Consider the following 27,062-nt stretch of genomic DNA (forward strand, 5'->3'; position numbering starts at 1 on the left):
GAAATAAGGCGAAATTTGTGATGTCTTGGTTGCCCCTCTCATGTTGGAACATTGCAGGACACTGGCATTTTAGACAACCGAAGATTGATTAGACTTTTCTTTAATAAATAAATATATCATTTAAATAATTAAATATGAAATACTTACCTATTAGTTGGAAATTCTAAGTCACCTTCTATACTATTCGAAATATCCAATGCTGATGATTTGCTTAGACTGTACCGCATTTTCAAATCTTTCTTGTCCGTTGTATTAAAATAATTTTCTCTTTCGGAAATTATCCTCACTCGTCTTGGTAAGAAACCATCAACACTATCCTCTTCAGATATCAAATCCATCATTCTCCTTGCCATGATGATAATTATCGTCGTTAATGCAGGATTAAGTATTGAAATGACCAAACATTGACCAATTAACTTAAATAAGTTTAATGAGAGTGTAAAACCCAATTTATATAAGTGTCAATTAAAAAGCATTTAAGTAACAGTTAAAGTTTGGTGAAATCAGCCCTAATACTAATTATATGGTGGTGGCATTGGAAGTGATGGTGATGGTGGCAGTGGTAGTAGTAATCACGATGATGATCATGGTGATGGTGATGATCAGAGTGCTGCATTGGAGTTAAATCGCTCGCTTGAACTCGGTCAAATGTCGCACGCTCGAGTGAGATAAGATCGGTCGTGATACGCTCGTAATAAATAGAAGCACAGTACAAGGTCATCTCACTGACATGTCTTATCTTGTATGGAAGGCGACAGATAAGATACACATATGTTTTGCTCACACGGTAAAAATAAGACTTTATTTTCTGCATTTATGACAAACGTCTAATGGAACGTACCAAAACAGTAACATGACGTTATAAATAAAATAGTATGAAAAACTTCGATATACAGTTATTATTCCTAATTAATAATTATTCAATATTTGATTTACCACATATATAATATGATGGGTCCATACATAGTGTTCCGCCTATATACTGCGACAATGTAGAAGCGTTTTACAAAATATTATTGATATAGCAGTAGATTAATAACAATATTAGTACAGAGATAACATCACAGAAAATATAATAAAATGAATAATCGTGCGGGACAACTGTTACAGACACAAAGATTGATACACTAATTATTAGAGATTATTATTATTATTATTATTATTATTATTATTACTACTACTACTACTAACACTACTACTACTACTACTACTACTAGAAAACTTGATACATTTCTTGCATTATCGTGATTGTGTTCTCCGTTTATAATAATTACGTTTACAGCCAATAACATCTATCAGATGTGGCAAAAACAAAATCACTCCTGTGTGGGGGGGTGGGGGGAAACATTTACCTACAACATTTATATTACATTTTAAAGCAAGTTTTGTAGTTGTACTATGGAGAGGTTAGTTAAACACTGCAAAGTTTTGAAATGATAAACATCTATGATGTTACTACACAGTTCATCCCTGTAACAAGAACGAATGTCTAACGCTCGGCTTATACCGTTCGAGGATTTATCGCTCGCGACAATTTTACCCATCATGCATGTGCGCTACCTATCAGATTATGCTAGGAACTACTTGACGCTCGAGCGAAAATGTCCAATGCAGACCTCTGGTGGTGATGATGATGATGATGATGATGATGATGATGATGATGATGATGATGATGATGTCAGTAAATCTCGATTCTTTCGCAAGAAGCCAACTTTAGTAATTTGTTTATTGTGCAGTATATCTTACAATCAGAATGTATTTAAAGCGCATGAAGATAGACTAGAGCTTGTGTAAAAATTGGGAAGAATACTCGTTCACTGTCAGAAAAGAATGATACACTCACAACCACTCCTTACACCTTCGTCTGAAGTATCTGATTAATTGAGCTAATCTTGTCCAGTGTGCATCTGTAGACCTTAACATGTCCACAGTTCAGCATCCTGCTTGAGCCTCTTCTTGCATCATACAACGCATCTGTTTCAACAGCCAGCCTCGAAGATCTCTTTCGTTCAACACTTTTGTGGGTGGAGCAGCACTGCTCTTTGGTGGACCTCAGACCAGGTAATTGATATTTCATATGACTTCCATTAAAGAGTACCATGAATCGGCTTAGTTGAGGATCATACATCTGTCACGCACAGCAGCTGGTGGTAGATCACAAAGTGCTGGTGAGGAGTTTTATTTGTAAGTATGTATGTATGTATTTATTAACACTACAATTGGGTATACACCCGGTGGTAGTGATATATAATATACAATAATTACAATTACATGCAATAAAATAAAATAAATGTAAATCTATAAATAGTAGATGCAATAAACCTAGGACTATAAATAAAAACTATTCTATAATAATGCCTATGATAAGCAAAAGTAAATCTAACTTATAAGTACCTCTATTTCACCCAACTATTACCAATTTAAGTAATTACATATCACCTTAATTAATTACATACGAACTTAATTACATATCATCTTAATGAATTACATATCACCTTAATTTATTTACATATCATCTTAATTAATTACATATCAACTTAATTAATTATATATCAACTCAATTAATTACATGACACAACTTAAATAATTACACTTCACCTCCAATTAAATTTTCAGTCTAATCTTGTCAACCTTTCCTTAAATGTATTGATTTTAAGAGGACCACCCTGAAAGATTGCTGCAGGTAAGCTGTTACAGTCTACTATTGTGCGGTTAACAAAGGAAAATTTTGCCACATCCGTTCTTTGTTTTCTACATTTAAACTTCCTAATATGATCAGCCCTTCCTAAGTATGATGGTGTTGCTAATCTAGCATTGATATCGGTCCATGCTTTGTGTCCCATTTGTGCATTTGTATGATTCTGCCAACAGCACATTTGTGGAAAATATCTTCCATCATCATGTCCATGCAAGTATTCACAGGACACAGTTGACTCAGTGCTGGATTAACATCAGTAGCAAAGGTAGTATATGCTATGGGTCCTGAACTGCACAGGAACCCTCAATAGAAAATAAATTTGAAATTATACACATATACATACATGGTAGAAGTAACACAACTATGCAGATTTTAACAGTATATTGCTTAGATAGAACACAACAGAAAGTTCTAATACCATATTACTCCCAAATGAATAATTTTTTAGTCGGCTTGAGTGACGTCGGTAGAGTGCTGGCCTTCTGTGCCCGAGATTGCAGCTTGATGGCATTTAAATGTGTTTAAATGTGACAGCTCATGTCAGTAAATTTACTGGCATATAAAAGAACTCCTGCGAGACAAAATTCTGGCACACCAGCGACGCTGATATAACCTCGGCAGTTGCGAGTGTCGTTAAATAAAACTTAATTTATAATTTGAATACTTTTCTCAAAAAAAATATATATTTTCCTCTAAATGTCATTAGAAAGTCTGGCAACCCTGATGCAGTGACTAAGGGACGGAATGCTGCTACTCAGACCTTAGTTCGTGTGTGCTTTCGTAGGTGAGCCTGTGATGCGCTGTTGCCAAATTATGCAGACTTCCAATTTAATTTCCCAATTAACTGTACACTTAATTACAATATGCATAATAGTGAGTTTATTTATTTTAATGTATTTTATTGCCATCTTCAGTATGTACAGTTTTATCACTTCCACACTCCCTGTCTCCCCTTCCCCTCTTTCTCTCCCCACTCTCTCTCTCCCTCTCCCCCTCTCCCTAATGAGCACCATTAATATTTATATGCATTTTTATAAACTTGGGTCCCTTTTGTGCTACAGGCCTGCACTAGCTTAATCCAGCATTGAGTTAACTCCATTGATGTATTTCCATAAAAAAATAGCTAGTGGTCATTTAAAGAATTTTCATCTTTGTCTATGATTGAACTGCAGAAGACAATTGTAATTTTATAACTTTTTTACTGTCTTTAAATGAAACATCCTCTTTCAAGTGCCGTATCACCTGTTTCATAAAATGTTATATTTCTTCTTAAGGTATATGTACATCCACAAAACGCAAAAAATGATGAAAAATTAGTATTTTCAAAATATAACTATTTTAATAGAGAATTTTCTCCTCTTTAATTTGATATAAGAATTTTTGATTTATGCCTTATGGTTTTTCAGATAAGTCCCATTTTCCAAAATACTGCATCATCATCAGCCACGGTCACTTACTTTTGGAGTGATCTTCGTAGCAGTCAATCCCCTCGTCCAGCATTGCTTGTAAAATGAACTTCTTTCTAGTCCCGAAATAGATGCATAGATATCTGGGCATGATCATTAGATTGAAAAAACTTTTTTACATAATGAAGTAATTTATAATCTTTTACTGTTAGTCATAAAACTGTAAATTTGTGTGTCAATGATGTTGTACGTCATTTTAATAAGAGTCCAAAAGTAGAAATTACAATTATGAGGAGGATGGGCATAAACCCTGGGACAAACACCATCGCAGGATTTGTTGCATCAATGGAAATAGCAGTGGCGTAGCGTCAATGTAAGCTAAAAAGCTCAGCTTCCCCAGTTAATAATAATTTCATAATAAACCTGCAGTTTATGAACAAAATTATTTATTAATTTTAATAGAATTTATATTTATGCGTTAAATATTATGATGCGGCAGCTCAGGATGATTCGTGATGCAGCAGTAAACAAACCTGCACACATCAGCTTCCAAGCAGACTGGTTTCTTTCACTCATTCTTCTGTGTAACCCATCCCGCAGATTTTCCATCCCTTTCTAACTAAACTATCTTGGTCGCAAAGCTAGCTTCGACATTGAAAATAATTTAGTTTCCGAGTTATCCCTTTCGTGAGATGTGTTCAGTTGAAGTGTTAGTGTGCATTGTGGCTGATATAATAAATAATGAGTGAAATAACAGTTCCTGACACCAATTTACTTGAATTTTTAGGACAATTCTATTATCAAGACTGACTTACGAATAAAAGTGCGATTTAAAGAACAAATGACAGTGTCTATTTGTTAGAGATATGTGTAAACCGTGAAATCATATTTTACTACGTATCATTTGAGGTCATGCCTTATTGGTTTTACTTACGAGGTTCCAACCAATCTTCGACTGCTGACTTGAAATTGACTACAATTTATTTTAAGACTGTATTTTTGTAATACGTTTTCTCATATTGGATGAAAGACAACTTGAGTTAGCTTCCCCTGCTCAAAATTTCATACTACGCCACTGCGAAATAGGGACAAAAATGCCAAAAAAAAAAAAAAACATTCAACATCTGAAGTTAAAACAAGGCGGAGATATTTGAGAGGCAGAAAGAAGCTGAAACTGGACCGACATGAAGCTGCTTAAGGGGTGACATATGATGATGGAGTCTTCTAGGCTCTGAAAGTCTGTGGTTCATTTCCTGTAAATAGTAATTTTAGAATATTTAATTCTTTCAAACATGATATCTCAGTCAAATATGGAAACAATTTAGACATAATTTCAAGGGATCTGTTCACTTCATTCTCTTTCTGGTACCATTCTCAATTGTATAACAATTTTACAGAGCAAAATTATACAAAACAAAATTTTTTGTATGTAAAGGTGTACTTATACCTTAATCCATTCCTCTGGTACATTTTGATATCAAGGATACGAGAACTATTCATCTGTTCCTATCCACAGTAAATGTGACTGCTTCTCTCTTGTGCAGTGCCTCTCTAATTCCATCTTCTCAGGTTTTCCCTGATCTTCCTGGAGTCTTCACTCAAACTTCCTTTATTAACCCAATCTTATATATTTTTGTATATAAATGTTAATAAGAACAATACTAAAACACCTGTTACTTACACAGAATGCAGATATAGCATAATTATTCAATAAATTTTATGCTAATGCTCATACTTTAACAAAAGCTAGTAAGAAGTCTAATAACTTGCTAAAAAAATAAATTAGTAAAAACTGTTTTTAGCCAAAATTTTAATATAGAGGAACTGAATAGTGCATTGCAATAAAACAAGAAGTCACCAGACCCAGACAATGTAGGTACAACCTGATTTTCTTAAAACCCTTGATGAAACTGTTAAAACTTTATAACTTATCTTGGAAAACTATACTGCTAATACCTGCTTAATGGAAGAAAGAAGTAATAATTGTTCCCATTCTTTAAAAAGACAAATCTACATCACAAATGAAAAGTTACAGATCGACTTCGCTTTCTATAGTCCTGTCGGCGTCGCTCTAATTTCCGGCAGCCAATCACATTGCAGGTCAGCTACATTTAAACGTGTGCGTCTTGTGATTCGTTTATGAAGATGTTATTCATGTCTTAAGGCTCGATAAATACTTAACATAATCGCCCGCCATTTTCGCTCTTTCATTGGCGTTCACAGAAAGCACACAAAGACGTTATTTGCTGCTCAATTATTTGCTGAATTACAGTGCGTTTGATTTATTATCATAGGAACTACGACATGATAATGTTTAACGGTGTGGCAAATAGATTCCTCATATGGTAGCTCGGCAACGAAAGAACAAAAATGGCGAACGATATTACCTACCTAGACTTTATAGAGCCTTCACTTCCTAAGACGTAAGCAAAGAGGAGGAGTCACGCCGGGAATAACAGCGTCGCGACTATAGTGTCATTGCAGAAGTGGTGGATAAAATGGTATGAAATAGACTGAACTTGTACTTGGAGTCCCAAAATTTAATTTCACCAAATCAGTTTGAATTTAGGGAATTTCATTCAACCTGTGAACAAATTCTTTTACGCCAAGAAATCAAAGATTTTTTTAACGAGAAAAAATGTACAGTACACTAGCTGTTTTTATAGATATTGAAAGTGCATATGATTCTATCTGTGGAACAAAATTATATGAAGAACTACACAGTTTTGTCATATGAGGTTATATGTTTTCCCAGATCTCCCATTTCCTAACTCAGTGTTTTATTGCAACCAGATATGATAGAGGTATCTCCAAATATAGACAGACTCACTGAGGATTACCACAAGATGCAGTTCTTAGTACTAACTTCTTAATATCTACATCAATGACTTGCCATGCTGACATGGGTGCAGGCTTTTTGGTGTGATAATTACAAACAACAGCTAGCTTCTCAAAATGCACGTTTATTATATCGTTATTAATGTTGAAGACAAATTATATATAATACACAACTTTTAACACTATATCACTTCGGAATATGTATTATATGTCTTTCTCGTGTTAAATTTTACTGTACCTGGTTAACATGTTTCAGCCTGCTATTGGCCTTCTTCAGAACTGGTTGTTGTTGGTCTTAGCGCCTTTTGTTTTGTTTCCTGTGGGGTGTGTTTGTGTAGTGTAATGTGGAGTCAAAGTGTGCTAATCACACTACAGAGACCAGAGTGCTGCATTGGAGTTAAATCGCTCACTTGAACTCGGTCGAGTGTCACACCCTCGAATGAGATAAGATCGGTCGTGATACGCTCGTAATAAATAGAAGCACAGTACAAGGTCATCTCACCGACATGTCTTATCTTGTATGGAAGGCAACAGATAAGATACACATATGTTTTGCTCACATGGTAAATAAGGCTTTATTTTCTGTGTTTATGACAAACGTTTAATGGAACAGTCAATGGAACGTATCAAAACAGGAATCTGAAGTTATAAATAAAATAGTATGAAAAACTTCGATATACAGTTATTATTCCTAATTAATAATTATTCAATATTTGATTTACGACATATATAATATGATAGGTCCATACATAGTGTTCCGCCTATATACTGCGACAATGTAGAAACGTTTAACAAAATATTATTGATATAGCAGTACATTAATAACAATATTAGTACAGAGATAACGTCACTGAAAATATAATAAAACGAATAATCATGCTGCACAACTGTTACAGACGCAAAGATTGATACACTAATTATTAGAGATTATTATTATTATTATTATTATTATTATTATTATTATTATTATTATCATTATTATTATTATTATTATTATAAAACTTGATACAGTTCTTGCATTATCGTGATTGTGTTCTCCGTTTATAATAATTACATTTACATCCAATAACATCTATCAGATGTGGCAAAAACAAAATCACTCCTGTGTAGGAGAAAAAAAAAAACATCTACCTACAACATTTATATTACATTTTAAAGCAAGTTTTGTAGTTGTACTATGGAGAGGTTAGTTAAACACTGCAAAGTTTTGAAATGATAAACATCTATGATGTTACTACACAGTTCATCACTGTAACAAGAACGAATGTCTAACACTCGGCTTATACCGTTCGAGGATTTATCACTCATGACAATTTTACCCATCATGCATGTGCGCTACCTATCGGATTATGCTATGAACTACTTGGCGCTCGAGCGAAAACGTCCAATGCAGACCTCTGATAGAGACATCAACACAGACATAGAAATTCTACACATTCAACCAAAAAGCCAGAAACGAAACACACTAGAACCGTACGAAATATACACACACAAAAACACATCCAAATGAAATTCTCAACACACAACTCAATTTCAGAACACACACACTCTTTGACTCCACATTACACTAAACAAACACACCCCCACAGGAAACAAAACAAAAGGGCCAAGACCAGCAACAACTAGTTCTGAAGAAGGCCAATAACAGCCCGAAACATGTTAACTTGTTACAGTAAAATTTAACACGGGAAAGATATATAATACATATTCCGAAACAAATTATAAGTTAAATTAAATATTTTGAATTCGTCTTGAGATCTTCTCTGTTGATCATGTCATTTGGACATACAATCATGAGGTTACACACTGGACGACTCAGACACATGAAGCAGTATGCATGCATCAAAGGGAGGAATGCTGTCTTTATATTTCGGTCATATTGACACCAAATCTGTATTGTGCATTATATGGTGCCGATATTTCGTAGGAAATTTATTAAGGATATATTTTTTAGAGCTGGAAAGTAATAAAATAACTGTAAATGTGAAACAAAACTTGATGCTAAGCCAAGAAAAATAATAGTCCAAATGACGTTGAAACGTGAATGAGATTCATTTACTAATAGTTTTTTTTTTTTTCCAGCGGTGCTGAATTCTTTGCGGTATCTGTGCACAGCAACAGAGATCCTTACAGATCCTTCGAGGCTACCCGAAGAGGCAAGACAAGCAGTAATCAAGCAGCAAGATCAGAGACACAATGGAGCTCACTGACAGCCCTCAAACCTGTACTGAAAGATGATGAATTAAGCCAAAAACTACATCACTGTCAATTCTGTGGTTTAAAATATTGTCAGACCGTACAGTTATTATGTGGCAATGAAGGAGAGTTACAGTATATGTACGGAATATTTCAATCACGTGACTAATTGAGAACTATGGGGGTTGCCAGAGTTCACTGCCAGGTTCGAATTGTTGAAGCATAGAAGTGTGCACTGACAATCCTCCAGCCTCGAGAAAGATGTTCGTGGATAAACATCACATACTGGGGTCGTGGCAAAGTTGACAGCACCTCTGCGGCACAGGTTCGCTATTTTATTAATTGAAATTGCTGTCTTGATTCATTTTATAGTGATTTTTTTATTTGAAACCAAAGGGTGCTTCTAGTTCATGATGTACAAGATCAATGATGCTATTTCAAGATCTCTCGCCATTGGAATTGTTTCCTTTTTAAACAAGAGTGGTAAAATATATTTCCAGTTTCCTTATTCGCAGTTTAAGGACTCCTTAACATCAGCAAGGTCCTGCCAGTCTTCAGGCTGTAAATATGTAAATGCTGTAGTATTGTAGGACTGTTTACTTTTCTTTATTTTCTCTGTCCTTTTGAAATTTTAATCTGTGGAAATTTATATAACAGTACACAGACCGTCTTTAGTGCCATAGTTAAAAATTTTACGTGGTACATCTTCTTTAAATAAGAAATAATTTTATAAGGCATGTGATAGTTTTCTCCAGAAAATTACAGAATACACGATTATTATTTATACGTGACGATTCTTTTGTATCAAAGTTCATTCTGAAATATTTTTCATTTTTATAAAAATAAAATCCATCTTTAGTTTTATTTTGTAAAATTTGTTGATGTTGCACAAATTGTATATTTTGTATGCTTGTTTTGCAGTGGCTCACTTCATTCAGGAATGGAGTGTGTATGTATGTATGTCTAACTGTATGTGGTAATGAAGTGAACTTTGAAGTCACTGTGTTGATCGCTCATGTCTACGTGATTTAATTGAATTGAAGAGCTAATGTAAAACTGAAATTATTCGCAAATTTTATTCGTCAAAGTTTTGTACAGGAAGATACAGTGTGCGGCATTTACTGGAATTATAAGCGGCCGTAGCACATGTGTTTAGTGGGGAGATCTGGCATGGGAAGAAAACAAATCGACCATGATTTTGGCCTACAGTCCTGTATAAATAATGCATCAGTAAGAGGTAGTAAGAAAACGTTATGTTGATCTTATCTTTTATTTTTTTTAATTGGATTATTTTACGACGCTCTATCAACACCTCAGATTATTTAGCGTCTGAATAAAATGAAGGCGATAATGCCGGTGAAATGAGTCCAGGGTCCAGCACTTAAAGTTACCCAGCATCTGCTCATATTGGGTTGAGGGAAAACTCCAGAAAAAACCTCAGCCAGGTAACTTGCTCCGACCGGGATTCGAACCCGGGCCACCTGGTTTCGTGGCCAGACGCGCTGGCTGTTACTCCACAGGTGTGGACCTTATCTTTTATCAAACTATGTGTTGAAAATGATTTCCACCTTTCTGGATGCAAAAATCGTATTGATGTAGAAAATTCTGAAACACCTTCTTCAACTTTCTATTTGTAATTTCTCTCAGCACTCTCTCTGATATCATTCTCCACCTCTTCAAGAGTGTGTAGATCAGAGATGGGCATCGTGCCTCACTTGAGAATTTGTGCCTCACTGACCTTCACAGAGCTCTGAGTGACATCATCTTCACAGTCCCCATTCCTCCCTCACGTAGCTCCTAGGCGTGGGCAGGTTCTATATCAGTGTCATAAGAAATATCAGTTGTGGCATAATGGCATTATCAAAGCAGTGTGTACGCGTTAGAAAATGATTATTTCATGAGAAATGGGAGGAAGAGTTTTTTTGCTGTTTAGAAGGGGAGAACATACGATGTATGTTATGCTCGAAAATCCTATTAGGCATTAATAAATTTAATATACAACGACATTACTGCTTATGTATAAAGAACATGCTGAATTAGAAGGTAAGACAAATTAAATGTTATTTTTCGTACTATTCCGAAGAAAATGTATGATCTTAACATTTGTATAGTATACTAAATACGACATTATACCTTAAACACGCTGCATTAAAAGCTATGAGGAATTAAATGTTGTTTGTATATATTATTTCAAAAAGAAATTTATAAAAAGAATATCAAATGTGCGTAGAAAACTAACTATGATTTTCTGAAATTATTTTAGGTCGAGAACGTCCAAATCTATTAAATAATCTTGAAAAAACGCCAGAATATTCAAGAAAATAAACGTAGACAACGTGATGGAATATTATTGGCTAGTTACGCAATTTCTCGCCTGTGATTTAAATCAATTCAGCGACGGAGAAACAATAAAGAGTTTATGATTAAAGCTGCCGAATTAATTTGCCAAATTGAATAAAAGCTTTCGAGTCTCTCACGTTAACCAGGCGCTTTCCTAATAATTCGCCACTGACCGCCTTAGCGATTACGATAAGGTGACGCAGGTCACAGCAGTTTATATTTCCCATCCTATTCTGCAGTCTCCTCTCCTAGTAAACAAACTATTTCAAATCGAGTGCCTCACGTAACCGAAAATTGTGCCCATGTATGGTGTAGATTGTTCATATAAACTTTTGTACATGAAATAATTTTCAAGATATTGAAGTCAACTTTGTTTTTTCAAATGGGAACGAACTGTGTTTTGTATTGTAAATGTTGCATTAGCTCTAATAACAACTGGCTACTTTACCGACTGTTTGAATGGCACAGTTAAGAGTAAACATAAGCAAAGTCTGACCAAGGATCGAACAGAGGGAGGACAATTCTGGTCAGAGTTGTACATCAATTAAATCACAATCACAATGTTGTTGTTGTTGTTGTTTTCTAATGCCAGGCATTTGACAATAAAGTCATTATTGAAAATATTAATTACAGAACTGATAGCGCTAAAACATATAAATTTCTGAAGAATATTTCCAATACACAGGAAAATACTAGCCAACCTATTATCCATAATAACAAAACGCTAACAGATAGTAGAGATATAGCAAATGCATTTAATAAACACTACTCAAACTCTCACAGATTACATCCCAATATCAAAAAAACTGACAAATTTATCAAAAGAGAATTACATAAAAATAATAAAAACAATATTACTAGTACAAAACCTGAAATATTTCATCAAAATTTTACTTCCAAAGAATTAACTCTAGCTTTACAAAATTTAAAAACCAAGAAATCTCCTGGCCCCGACAACATTCATTCCGAATTTTTTAAACATCTGGGGGGAAAAGCCAAGACTGTACTTTATCCATTTTCAATTTATCATGGAACACCTCAATTCCTGCAGCTTGGAAAAAAGCAATCATTGTACCAATTCACAAAAAAGGGAAACCTGCTCATGATGTTAATAGTTATCGACCAATAGCACTATTAAGCATGACAGCAAAAACCATGGAGTCCATGATCTCCAGCAGATTAACTTGGTATTTAGAATCCCAAAATCTTTTATCACCAAGACAAGCCGGCTTTCGACAACTACACTCTACCAATGAACAAGTCATACGCCTCGGCCAAGAAATAAAAGACAATCACAATGTTCTGTACATTTTAATACTATGGAAATGTTGCACGTAGTGAAGTGAGACATAAAAGTAGTGTACAATAAACAAAAAACAAAATCTCCGGTGTGCAATCAGATTTTTAACAGCAGAAAGTTTACAACTGATGTTCGATGAGATGACCATTTGTATCTGTGCACGCTCCATCACTGATCGACTCACTTCTGACAGTGTTTCTGATGTTACTGCAGCAGTAATATGGTTTTTCATGTTTTCCACTGCTGTTGGAACCTGCTGATACACATTTTTCAAATGTCCCCAGATAAAAAAATCTAATGAGGTGAGGTCAGGCGATCACACCGGCAGTTTGTGAACACGACTACCTCGTCCTATCCATCAATTTAGGAAGTGTTGCTTGAGTGCATTTCTTGCACTATGGCATTATGAGCAGGGCATCCATCATGCTGATACCACAGTTTAGTATATACAGTTGCGAAGCTCAATACTTACTAAATATGCAACCATAGACAGTTGAAATAAGCATCTATAGATAGTTGCTCACCACCAGGATCGCTACTATCGCCTCATCACAGACTCTTTCCCTAACAGACGATAAAATGTATTGTATTTTTGATATCGTGTTCTTTTGAAAAATTAACACCTTCCTTCCACTATTGAAATACGAAATATATAAGGTATATATATTATTTTCATAAAGTATATATTATATTTTATAAACTCATCTTCCTGGATCTTTCGGAAGGATAACTCTGACCTCTTTTTCTTAGAATTTATAGTGCAACAAACGTCTCCGTGTCCCATATTATTACTCAAATTATTGTACTTTAGCCATTTACAGTTATTACAGTAAACATAACCTATAATTTCAACATATCTAAATATTCGTGCGGTGCAACTGAAAATTATTGAATCGTGCATAAATGAATGTACAATAATTTCGCAATATTTAATCGAAATAAAGGCAGGTAGGTCTATTACACATACGAACAACGTAATTTTCACACCAAAAATAATATTACACCTTAACTCGCAAGGAATTAAGTCTGAAGTGTCTCCTAATCATTGTTTTAAATTTTATTAATGCAATTACACCACATTTTAGAGAAATCTATGTTACTCTTTATGCATTCCAATTAATTTATATGGTTGAAACGCCGCCCTTCGTGATCGAGTTAAGCAAGTCACATGGTCTGCCTTACGGCCTGTATTAGATCACGATGGCAGTGACACAGTCTATTGTTCCTACCACACACAGCGCTCCAAGCGGCTAGCAACTGTTGTGAGAAATGCAAAAAATCACCCCAAGCTTCGCGACTGTATATACTAGACTGTGCTGATACCACATCATGTGACGCATGTACAGCGATAGATCTTCCATCAGTACAGATAATGTACGTCTTAAGACCTGCCTGTACTTTGCCCGTTCAGTTTGCCATCAATGAAATAGGGACCAACGATGTGTTGTCTTGCAATACCACACCACACCATACACTGATGCTCCGCTGACATTGATGTTCTACCTGGCGAAGCCAATGTGGATTTTCCCTCGCCTAATAATGCATATTCTGTAAATTTACATTCCCATGATTTGTAAAAGTGACTTCATCAGTAAACAGTACCCTACTCATAAAGTCATGGTCTTGCTGCACATCCCACTGGCAGTATTTCAGACGATTTTGAAAGTCATTGCCATGAAGCTCTTGATGTAGCGAGATGTGGAATAATTGGTAATTATGCATATGAAGAATGTGTAGCACACATATTCGTCTGATTCAAATCTGTCTTTCCATTTTGCGAGAACTGGCATGAGGGTTTATGGCAACAGCTACAAGAACAGCTGCTTCTGCTGCTTAATTTATCACTCTTGTGACACAAGCTTCCAGTTGCGCGAGGTTTTATAATAATAGCAGTGAAGATAGGACGGGTTGGATGATGTCTGTCAAGGAAACATCCCGCATACAGCTGTTCTGCTTGTGTGGTATTTTGGCGATATTCTCCGTAAATTAATAGCATGTCAACCATTTTTTTCATTTGTAAAAACTATTTCAAATGCCTAGAAATTATTGACAGGTTAAATTGATTTTACATTTAAAACATTCGTACCAATTAATTGTACAATACACTAGTGAAATGTAGCTTAACATACCTCTACATGCATAAAGTTTCTAGAGAGCCATTCCGAAACACTTAGCCAATGCCTAATCATTCAATTGTCCAGTACAGAATTGAAGGACTAAGGGTTGTATTGGATAGTGTACAGTACTATGGGTGTGATCAATCTTCAAGTACGTCAACATTATGAACTAGACATAAGGAAGGGTGCATCAGACGTTGATGTTTACTCTTACTAATGACATTCAAACAGTCAGTAAAGTAATCAGTTGTTATTAGACAGTACTAAAGCAGCATTTGCAATAGAAAACATAGTTGGTTCCTATTTAAAATAAGAAAGTTGACTCTAATATCTTGAAAATTATTTCATGTACAAAAAATACCGTACATGTATCAGATGTCCCCTTCGATGTAATTTAACTTGTAATTGTCGGTTTGTGTATGTTTGAAATATTTCACATACTATCAGAGGTGAAAGAGTTAAGTGGGCCATCCTTTAAGTCAACGATCATCACACAAGGAGCACACTCAATTGAGTGACTTGACAGCCAGAACTTCTACAGTATATACACTGTTAGGTGATTAATCTATGTAAATATTAATTTTTTGGTCCTACAGATGTGATGGTTACCATTTGTTATTAATGGAGGAAAATTTGCTCTGGTGCTGAGAATGGACCAAAAAATTAAACTTTATAGATTATTCGCCTAACAGTGCATATACTATAGGAATCCCGGCCACCAAGTCACTCAATTGACTACGCTCCATATGTGATGACTTTTCACTTAAAATATATGTCAATATACACCATGTTCCATTTAAAACACCAATAAAATAAATGGTTATAACTCCAAATTTCTATGGCAAAGAGAAATATATCTAGTCAGGTTTGGTAGTGCAGATCTTGCAATTTATATAACAATGGTTGCCATGGAAAAATAAATGAATAACAGCAAACTAATTCTGTAAAACTAACCATACGGACTGTGGAGAAATTTCCAGGCTTATACCGCGTTGTCTTGGTGCTAGTGGCTGACCTTTCGACTGCTGTGTTATGGTCATCTTCAGAGCAGTGGAATAAGGAAATAGTGTGCGAGCTTGTGTGTGTGTGTGTATATATATATATATATAATATATATGAGTCTCAATGGGAGAGGACTTCCAATGATAGGTAGTAGGTTCTTCTTTTGGCATATGATTGGTTCTTTGTTGTCCGGTCGGTTGAGGTCTGCATGGAGGAGATTATTCATATTAAAGGCTGGCCCTAATAGGATCCGAAAGAAAACGGGCGTCCGTGTGGGATGACCTTGATTCAGTGTCCATTGTCCGGATGAGAGGGTGCCGCGTACATACGTAGACACTGGTTCCTCGTTCCTAAGTATTATCCTAGATCATATATGTAACAGATAACTCATCACAATGTTAAAATAGGTAGCACTTTGAAGAGGACAACTGCCAGGATCGCTACCCGTCCGCCATGAACGAACACAAGATGGCAGCACAGTCGCTAATGGAGTTCAAATGAGAATTATGACGTGACTTCTTATATAACAACTAGATGGCAGCATAGTAAACCTGACAAAAGTTGTTAACCTCAAAGCCTATAAGGCTGACCTATCTGGGTATATATGATCTAGGGTATTATCTTGGAATAGACTTTCCCATGAGTTGCTGAGTTTGGGGAAGTCTATCCCAAGATAATACTTAGGAACAAGGAACCAGTGTCTCCACATGTATGCGGTACCCTCTCATCCGGATAACTGAACTGAATCATGGTTACCCCACACGGACACCTGTTTTCTTTTGGACCTTATTAGGGCCAGCCTTTAATATGAATACTCCCTTCCATGCAGACCTCAACCGGATTGGACAATGAAGACCCAAACATATGCCAAAAGGAGAACCTACGACCTATCATTGGAAGTCCTCTCCCATTGAGACTCCTATATAATATACAAGCTCGCACACTATTTCCTTATTCCACTGCTCTAAAGATGACAGCGGTCGAAAGGTCAGCGACTAGCACCAAAGCAACGCGATATAAGCCCGGAAATTTCTCCACACACCATGTACACTGGCTGCTGAAGCCTATGCCAACACTTAGCCATATGGACTGTTCAGCAGAAAGTCTCGTGTGTACTTTGGTTAGCAGAAACGAAGTTTGTGAAGCATGTTCAGTGCCGATTTCGTCGGGAATAGAACCATTAAAGGCATGATCCCATTCCTGACTGAAGCAAATGGGAAGCTTGTTGTCGAGCGGTGGTAAAGAGTTTCTGAAGAGAACATTGAACTCATATGAACCTCCCTTACAAGAAGCCAAGAAAATCAATCCCAAAAGCAAGATTGCAACTCCAGATTCCTCGTGGTACTGTTCATAATTTTCTACACAAAAGGCTCGATCTTCGAGCATACAAAATTCAAATCATACAACAGATCAAGCCCGGTGATAAAGATAAGATGGTAAATTTTGCTGCGAGTGTTTTGGACAAAATAGACGAAAACAACTCATATTTAGATCATGTGCGTTTCTCTGATGAGTCAACTTTCCACATATGAGGAAAAGTCAACAGACACAATTGCAGAATCTGGGGAAGTGCGAATCCATTTGTTTTGTTTCAACATGAATGCGATTCACCCAAAGTTAATGTCTGGTCCGGTTTATTGAAAGATCGTGTGATAGATCTCTTCTGTTCTTGCTGAACCTACAGTGATTGGTTCAACCTATCTAGATATGTTGGAATTGTATGTCGTGTCATAGCTTCCTGCAGGAACCATTTATCAGCAAGATGGCACTCCTCCTCACTTCATAGTGAAAGTACAAGTTTCTTAATGACAATTTTCCCAGACAGTGGATTGACAGAGGATCCGAGACAATCGCTTGGCCATCATGGTCACCAGATCTATCACCCTTGGACTTTTTCTATGAGGATTCGTCAAGGATCAAGTGTACAGAACACAGTGGCTGACCTCGATGATTTGAAGCTCAGAATCTGCCTTGCGATTCAAAATGTCACTATTGATATGTTGAGGAATACCTGGATAGAGGTGGAAAACAGGCTCGACATCTGCCGTGCTGTAAATAGTAGTCATGTTGAAGTGTATTGAAATTGCAACTCTTTAGATATTATAAAATATTTAAATTAAATAAGTTTTTCATTATAGCTATGGACTTTTATTTTATTGGTGTTTCCCACTAAGGGAAAAGAATCAAAGGAGAAAGATTCGATCCTGTGCGGTGGGTTGAACTTCGGCGTAGCTCAGTGGTTAGAGAATGTAGTGCGTAGAACTGGGGGTCCTGGGTTCGATCCTCGGTGCCGGAGCGAATTTTTCTCCACTAATAACAAATGAAAATTTGACTGTATCGTAAAATAAATAGGACCAATTACCCTGCGTGATCGTGAAGAGGAATTTAATGGATGAATTTAGGATTTTCATTGTCCTAGTGGAGTGGACATTACTGCTTAAATGGAACCAAACTTCCTCTGTCATTATGAGAGTAAGCTACCAAGAGCTCTTATGGACAAACTTTATTTCACAGATAGATATACTGATACACATTACTTTTCAACTTAGTCACCATGCTTGTCCAAGCACTTGTTCCAATGATAGGGCAAGGCATTGATGCCAGCATAGAATAAATCTGCGTCAAGTCCCTGAAGCCACATCATGATGGCTTGGTGTTGAATCGCTTACCACCCAGGTGCTTCTTCAACAGTCCGAAGAGATGGAAATCACTGGGTACTAGGTTGGGCCTGTAGGGAGGATGATCCAGTACCTGCCACCAGAAGTGCCATTTCCAAGACATGACCAGTGGCGGCTCGTGATAAAATATTGTGTGTGTTCACAATTTTCTGTTCCAATATCGAAGAGAATTTTGAAATCATACGTTTAGCCTAATATGAGATGTCATGATTCCAATGTTTCACTATCGAAAAAACCATATATAAATTCAAAACAACATATAATAATAATAATAATAATAATAATAATAATAATAATAAAACCCAGTCTTTTTATTTACAATTTTTCCCAGTAAGCCAGTTTACCTAGTTTTTTTACATGAACAGAGTTCATTCTTTACGTTTTTTAAAAATTAATACTTATCACAATGCCGTTATTTACAAAAGCGTGTGTTCAGTAATATATTTTGATTCACAACACACTGATATACTATAGCCTATACCAGTACTGTAATCCCATTCGCATAGATTGATTATTATAAATACATGCCAGTAAATATTATTCTTTAGTAATATACACCACCATACAGATACTTACATTCATACCACCATCACATTCAGCCAGCACGTGTTTGAAAGCCAAACTATGCTATTACGCTAACACTGATGCGAGGTCCTGACTGATGTATAGTAATTCACAAACTACACTCTCGTAGCAGCACTGTACACACATCCACATAAAGTAAACATTCCAACAGTGAGAAATGCTGACACCTACAGACTAAAATACAAAAACTATTAAATTTCCTCCTCGAGATATAGCATGTGAACTATAGACATCGATGCACCTGACATCTGTAGGATAGATTCACTATTTCACTGTTCACTTAATGCTTTGTGCTCTTGTCGAGTCATAAGCGGCCAGCGAAAGACAATTTTCTCTCGCACATGCGTGAAATTCCTGTAACCTTCTTGAAAAGAGCACGGCTTGTATGTGAACAGATGTTGCCAAGTTTACATAAGACGTTTATGTAAGATCCGGGAAGTTTAAAATACTCTATTCTGATATTATACATCCCCACTACGTCAATACGGTATCAAATAATAAAACTAGTCATGCGTTAATGGAAACAAGGTGTTCACGTGCTCTTGTGCTCTTATTGACGCACCACCACTGGACATGACATTCGCAATATACACCTCAACAATTGATGAATTTCTGCTGGTGAGGTGTTCTTCAGATGCAGAAATTGGATCACTCTATGCATCTTCATGTTTAACTATGTTTCCGTGCTCGCAGTCATCTTACAACTGATATTGCAAGGGTCTGAGGCAACATATGCGACATCTAATGGCTGCGTGCTAAAGCTGTGGTCTATTGCTAGGCCCTGGCGGAAAATTCTAACAAGAGGAGGAATATGTAACTCATGAGAGCTCTTGTTACCTTACGTTTTGAATCACCCTCGTAATTGAACAAATTGCAACATCCACTCTCAAACATTCACGCGAGTGCCTGGATCTTCTTGCTGTAATCTATGAAATGCTGTCACTGTACGGATAGAAATGCAGCATTTTCAGTCCTCTTAATGCTGATCCTTTTGACATGTCTCATTCTTGTGATAATCAGCATGAAAATTTCCAAGGACTTGGCTGTATTCTTTGCCTGAATATCTGTAAGTTTCCTCAATGTGATTCTCGCATCCAGAAAGGCAGACATCATTTTCAACATACATTTCGATAAAAAGTAAGATCAACATTGTATTTTCTTATTACAGTAGAACCTCTATTATCCATAGTAATGAAGGGGGTGGACTGGACGGTTAATCGAAGAAATCAGATAACCCTTATCATAAAATATTTTTATGCTTGACTATGCCGAAATGTAGTAATTATACACCTGGTAGTAGCCCTTTAATGCACCTCATTAAAGTACACCTATTCATTATAGTTCAGTTGTTCAGCCAATGAGAAATCACCATTGTATCATTATAAGACCGCAAGTATCGATTATTCTCGGATATGCAATCAAAAGACAATTAGCGAAACGTCAAGGAGGCTGGAAATCAAATAATGTCGCAAAAGTTTATGCTCTGTTACTATAATAATTAGCATTAATTGTAAATAATATACAAATAAATTCAATTTGTCATCTCGTTTTTCAATTCTAAATCAATTTCCAGGTTATATCAATATTAATGTTCATGTTATTCTCTAGATTATATCAAGGTCAATGACATTTGTCCCTCGGAAAAAATCAATACTTTCGCGTCTGCGCACATCTCACAATTTGGAAGGTCAGTTCCGCTCTTCACTTAGATAACCATAGCATGAATACTTATGAATAATTTCAAGTTAGAAATATGGTCGAGCATAAAAAGTCGTATGAAACTTGACTCGTATGAAAATTATGAAACTCGCTTGCGCTCATTTCATAAACATACTCGCGTCTTAATTACTACCATTATAGGCTCGTTGCATAATGTACTATTATAAGTGCATACTAGAGTCTCATAATTTCCTCCGTGGTGCTGTGTTTAACATGCTAGATAGTGGATCAGAAGTTCACTTATCGATTCTGGTTGTCAATGACGGGTTTATAAGGACCAAGAAAATTTCTTGTGATGTTGTTTGCGGAAGGATAGGTAAAGGTCTCCTGTTGTAGATCTGCATAAGTTACGTTATACATTTTATCCTTATTTTTCATTAAATCGCGCACAGTTGCAACGCCAATCACGTATTCTGATGCGAAATCGGCCATGGTTTCTCTTTTTCCAAACCTCTCAATTATTTGCATTTTTATTTCGATACTTAGTAAACACTTTTAACACCCGTGGAAGATATCTTGCATAGAAGTTATAAAGTACGGGCACTCAAACAGTAGGGCAAGGACTGAAAGCTGCACAGGTTTGCTGTATATTGTGCGGAAGTTCTTGGGACTATTTCTTTGAAAGCAGGCAGTGACTATTTTACAAGTTGGGAAAAACACTTTCAAGTAACTGTTCCTATTGCTGGCAATAGTACTATGTAAGGGTTAAGGCTTGTAATAAAAAAACACTGGAGAAAATAGGTACTAATATGAGGTATAGTACTAAGTTTCTTACATGTTTCTTTCGGCAGTAAAAAAAGAAAGAAAGAAAAAAGTGATAGAAAGACATTCGGATAATCCGTCGATTGGTTAATAGGGTGATGGATAATCGGGGTTCTACTATACCTCTTGTTGGTACATTATAAGCCTAAATCACCGCAATTCATTGCTGATGCATTTTCTTTCTATGCGAGAGAGCAGTCCGAATTCTCCATTAAAGACATGTGCTATGACTACCTGTAATGCCAGTAAGTTGTGTGTGCCACACATTATATTATATATTCCTTACATCTTCTGCAAATATTTGTTTGCGCATCGTACTGTATCGAAAATCAAGAAAGGATATTACAAGTTTTACATACAGGGTTATTAAGTTACGAAATGCGACAACATAAGATTGTGTGTGGATGATGGCAAGCATTCTTAAAAATATTCAACAAGTTTTGGTAGAAATGTAGACTTTACTAAAATCATAAGGTATAACAGAAGTCTGTTTGTTAACTTTGTATATCCAAAATAGATTTAAAGCGTTGTTTTATCTAGTATTAAGTTCTTTTAATTGATAATTATGTGCAAAATGGTTGAGTGTACAGAACGCAGTGGCAAAGCCATTTTTACACGAATACAAACGTAAAAACATGCCCGTATTGGTACAATGTAGATTTCTATCTCTGTTTTGTAATTTTTGCTTCGAAGCTATGTATCTATTCACTTCTATAACCCAGAAGACTGTTGTTCTCTGTATGCAGTAAACAGACTGCATACCTTATCAATTTCATAAATGTACAAAGGCGGATGATAAAATACACATTTCTCATGTTGCTCTTTGGCAACCTTCAAGTGAGCGTAGTTATTTCTCCCTAGAAGTCCTAGCATATGTGTGTGTATGTTGGCACTCCTGCTGTCCAAGCCTGTTCTGCCTTGTTTCATTCATTCATTCATTCATTCATTCATTCATTCATTCATTCATCGATTCATTCTGTGTTCTGCCCAAGGGCAGGTGTTTCACTACAAACCCAGCTATCTCCAATCTCCTATTTTCTTCCTTCCTCTTTGTCTCCTCATATGATCCATAGTTCCAGTGGCGGCTCGTGATAAAATATTGTGTGTGCTCACAATTTTGTCTTCCAAAATCGAAGAGAATTTGAAATCGTACGTTTTTAGCCTAATATGAAATGTCATGATTCCAATGTTTCACTGTCGAAAAAACCGTATATAAATTCAAAACAACATATACTTACTGGCTTTTAAGGAACCCGGAGGTTCATTGCCGCCCTCACATAAGCCCGCCATTGGTCCCTATCCTGAGCAAGATTAATCCAGTCTCTACCATCATATCCCACCTCCCTCAAATCCATTTTAATATTATCTTCCCACCTACGTCTCGGCCTCCCCAAAGGTCTTTTTCCCTCTGGCCTCCCAACTAACACTCTATATGCATTTCTGGATTCGCCCATATGTGCTACATGTCCTGCCCATCTCAAACGTCTGGATTTAATGTTCCTAGTTATGTCAGGTGAAGGATACAATGCGTGCAGCTCTGCGTTGTGTAACTTTCTCCATTCTCCTGTAACTTCATCCCTCTTAGCCCCAAATATTTTCCTAAGAACCTTATTCTCAAACACCCTTAATCTCTGTTCCTCTCTCAAAGTGAGAGTCCAAGTTTCACAACCATACAGAACAACCGGTAATGTAACTGTTTTATAAATTCTAACTTTCAGACTTTGTGACAGAAGACTAGATGACAAAAGCTTCTCAACCGAATAATAACAGGCATTTCCCATATTTATTCTGCGTTTAATTTCCTCCCGAGTGTCATTTATATTTGTTACTGTTGCTAAAAACAACATATAATAATAATAATAATAATAATAATAATAATAATAATAATGAAGAAACTTAGTCTTTTTATTTCCAATTTTTCCTAGTAAGCCAGTTTACCCAGTTTTTTAGTCTTCAAAATTACTTGAACAGAGTTCATTCTTTACGTTTTTTAAAAATTAATACATAACATAATTTACAAAAGCGTGTGTTCAGTAATATATTTTGATTCAAAACACACTGATACACTATAGCCTATACCAGTACTGTAATCCCATTTGCATAGATTGATTACTATAAATACATGCCAGTAAATATTATTCCAATTTTTCCTAGTAAGCCAGTTTACCCAGTTTTTTAGTCTTCAAAATTACTTGAACAGAGTTCATTCTTTACGTTTTTTAAAAATTAATACATAACATAATTTACAAAAGCGTGTGTTCAGTAATATATTTTGATTCAAAACACACTGATACACTATAGCCTATACCAGTACTGTAATCCCATTCGCATAGATTGATTACTATAAATACATGCCAGTAAATATTATTCTTAAATAATATACACCACCATACAGATATTTAAATTCATACGACCATCACATTCAGCCAGCACGTCTTTGAAAGCCAAACCATGGATGAATATATAATTATATATTTATCCATGGCCAAACTATGCTATATGCCAACACTGAAGTATAGTAATTCACAAACTACACTACCGTAGCAGCATTGTACACACATCCACATAAAGTAAACGTTCCGACAGTGAGATGCTGACACCTGCAGGCTGAAATACAGACTAATTAAATTTCCTCCTTGAGATATAGCACAGTAAATGATAGATGATAGGCATCGAGGCACCTAACATCTGTAGCATAGATTCACTCAATGCTTTGTTCTCTTGACGAGTCATAAGCGGCCAGCAAAAGACAATTTTCTCCCGCGCATGCGTGAAATTTCTGTAACCTTCTTGAACAGAACACAGCTTGTACGTGAACGGATGTTGCCAAGTTTACATAAGAAGTTTATGCAAGATGCAGGAAGTTTAAAATACTCGATTCTGTTATTATACATCCCCACTACGCCAATACGGTATTAAATAATAAAACTAGTGCATTAATGGAAACAAGGTGTTCACGTGCTCTTATTGACGCACCGCCACTGCATATATCTGATGCCTTTTTCTGCCCTGAACTCTTCTCCCGTTTACCATTCCTTCATCGTTCAGTAAGCAGTTTCTTCTCACCCAGTGACCCAACCAATTCCTTTTCCTCTCTCTGATCAGTTTCAGCATCATTCTTTCTTCACCCACTCTTTCCAACACAGCTTCATTTCTTATTCTGTCCGTCCACTTCACACGTTCCATTCTTCTCCATATCCACAGTTCAAATGCTTCTAGTTGTTTCTCTTTGCTTCGTCCTAATGTCCATGTTTCCGCCCCCATACAATGCCACACTCCACACTAGTCTCTTCCTCAGTTCTTTTTCCAGAGGTCTGCAGAAGATGCTCCTTTTTCTATTAAAAGCTTTCTTGGCCATTCCTATCTTCGTAAAGATTAATTTTTTTGGTCCTACAGAATTTATCTGTTATGATAACAATTTATTTATTTATTTATTTATTTATTTATTTATTTGTTTATTTATTTATTCTAGTGTAGTTAAGGCCATCAGGCCTTCTCTTCTACAACACCAGGAATACAAATAGAATAATAGAAATAAACAGAAAAAAAATACACTATATAGGAAATAAAGCTACACAAGAAATAAAGAGAGAGAGAAAAAAAACACTATAAACAAAGTAAAGCCACACAAAAATATTCACAGGTTGCAGTAACACAAACTTTAAATGAGTGATTAAGTTTCATAATTAATTGTATACTAACTAATTAACTAACATAAACAAGAAACTTGCAATTTTAATTTAGATTAAAAAAGAAAAAGAAAAAAAAAACCCACACAAATCAATACTTCTAGCAATACCTAAAAACATTAACTAAGACAAAATTTTCCAATTTAATTTTGAATTGTGATAAAGTCCGGCAGTCCCTGACGTCATTAGGTAACGAATTCCAGAGGCGAGGTATTTCTACAGTATAGGAAGATGAGTATTAAGACGTTCTATGATGAGGGACAGAAAGAAGTGCTTGATCTCGGTTTCGAAGAGTTGTAAGAAATTGAAAGTGCGATAACAAATATTTCGGAGTAGAAGTATGCATGATTCTAAACAGAAGAGACAGTGAATGTATTGTTCTTCGTTCCTTCAGACGCACCCATGAAAGTAACTGGAGGGAAGGTGTTATATGGTCAAATTTACGAGTATTGCAGATAAATCGTATGCACACATTATGAACACGTTGTAGTCTCTGAGCTAAGAGTGAACTTACATTAGTTAGCAAGGAATCGCAATAATCAAAATTTGGCATTACAAGCGTCTGAATAAGATTCTTTTTTAGACTAAGTGGTAGAAATTCTTTCATGTGGAGCAAGAAGTGAAGCTGAGAAAATATTTTTTTGCAAATGTGTGTTGAGTGTTCCAATTTAGATCACTATCCATAAAAATGCCAAGATTTTTAACTGTTTCACTGTATTTAACAATAATCCCATTCAATATTATACGTGGTACAGTACTACTATCAAGAGTGCTTCGTAGACGATTATGTCCCATTACGAACAATGGTTGTTAGAGGAGAAAAATTCGCTCTGGCATCGGAGATCGAACCTGGGTCCTTGGTTCTACGCATCAAGCACTCTAACCACTGAGCTATGCCGAAGCTCAACCCACAGCACCGAGTCGAATCTCCCTCCTCTAGTGTTTCTCTATGTGGCCGTACTCCATGTTCGACATATGTGTTTACATATATTAAGTCAACTGTCATGATACAAGGAGCGCACTCATTGAGTCACTTGATGGCCGAGATTCCACAGTATGTATATCCACTGTTGGGAAAAAAATCTACACGATTCACGAGGATGTACCGCCACTTACGGAGCTTATTTCGGAAGATATTTTGAGCGAAAAAGTCATATAAACAAATGTCCTATTCTCAATATTTACTGAGTTACACTTCGTTATTGGAATGCATTGCTGTGAACAATGCGTGACCTTGGCCAGTGAGCAGCCAGCGTGAGAACGTGACAATGTCGGGTCAGCAGCTGACGGGGTTCGTGCTCAGTGAGTCAGATTGTTGCTTTTGGTTGCGAGTGTTGTGAGGTTCGTTCCAACAAGCATTTCATTCATCAGTTCATGTATGAACCATGTATTGTCTTATCTGCATGCGCTGGTTGGGTATCTGCTACGGCATTGAAATAACTGGATGATGTTGGAACGGTTTTTTGGATCATTGTATACTAAATCCAGAGATGCTATAACTGTGATCATTAGGACTAGGATTTTGATGAAATTGCATCTTTTTTCTAGTAAGCCAGAAACATAGCCGCTTTAGTATTTATATGTTATGTGATAAACTGAGTGTTTTAAGACATACCATAAAGTGGGGTGACTTTGAATGCCGAGGTGACTTTGAACAGTAATTTAGCGCCTTTCTAAATTAAATGCTGTACCCAATTGCGAAAAAACTGAACTAATTTATTGACAACTTAAA

General features: G+C 36.1%; 1 protein-coding gene across 5 annotated transcripts in view; it reads left to right on the top strand.

Annotated features, from left to right (window-relative positions):
• Mondo (MLX interacting protein mondo) overlaps window positions 1–15,973 on the top strand; it is a 654,540-nt gene extending 638,567 nt beyond the window's left edge. For 3 of the 5 annotated variants that reach the window (XM_069848440.1, XM_069848438.1, XM_069848442.1), the window contains 2 exons: window positions 1,932–2,061; window positions 9,025–15,972. In XM_069848440.1, coding sequence (XP_069704541.1) covers window positions 1,932–2,061; window positions 9,025–9,152 — 258 coding nt within the window. In that variant the 3' untranslated portion in view covers window positions 9,153–15,972. Of the gene's footprint in view, window positions 1–1,931; window positions 2,062–9,024 lie in introns of those variants that run through there. The other 2 variants (XM_069848437.1, XM_069848441.1) reach the window with 2 other exon arrangements.
• The last annotated feature ends 11,089 nt before the right edge of the window (window positions 15,974–27,062 follow it).

The sequence above is a fragment of the Periplaneta americana genome, chromosome 15 (assembly GCF_040183065.1).
Source record: "Periplaneta americana isolate PAMFEO1 chromosome 15, P.americana_PAMFEO1_priV1, whole genome shotgun sequence".
Classification (NCBI taxonomy): Eukaryota; Metazoa; Arthropoda; class Insecta; order Blattodea; family Blattidae; genus Periplaneta; species Periplaneta americana.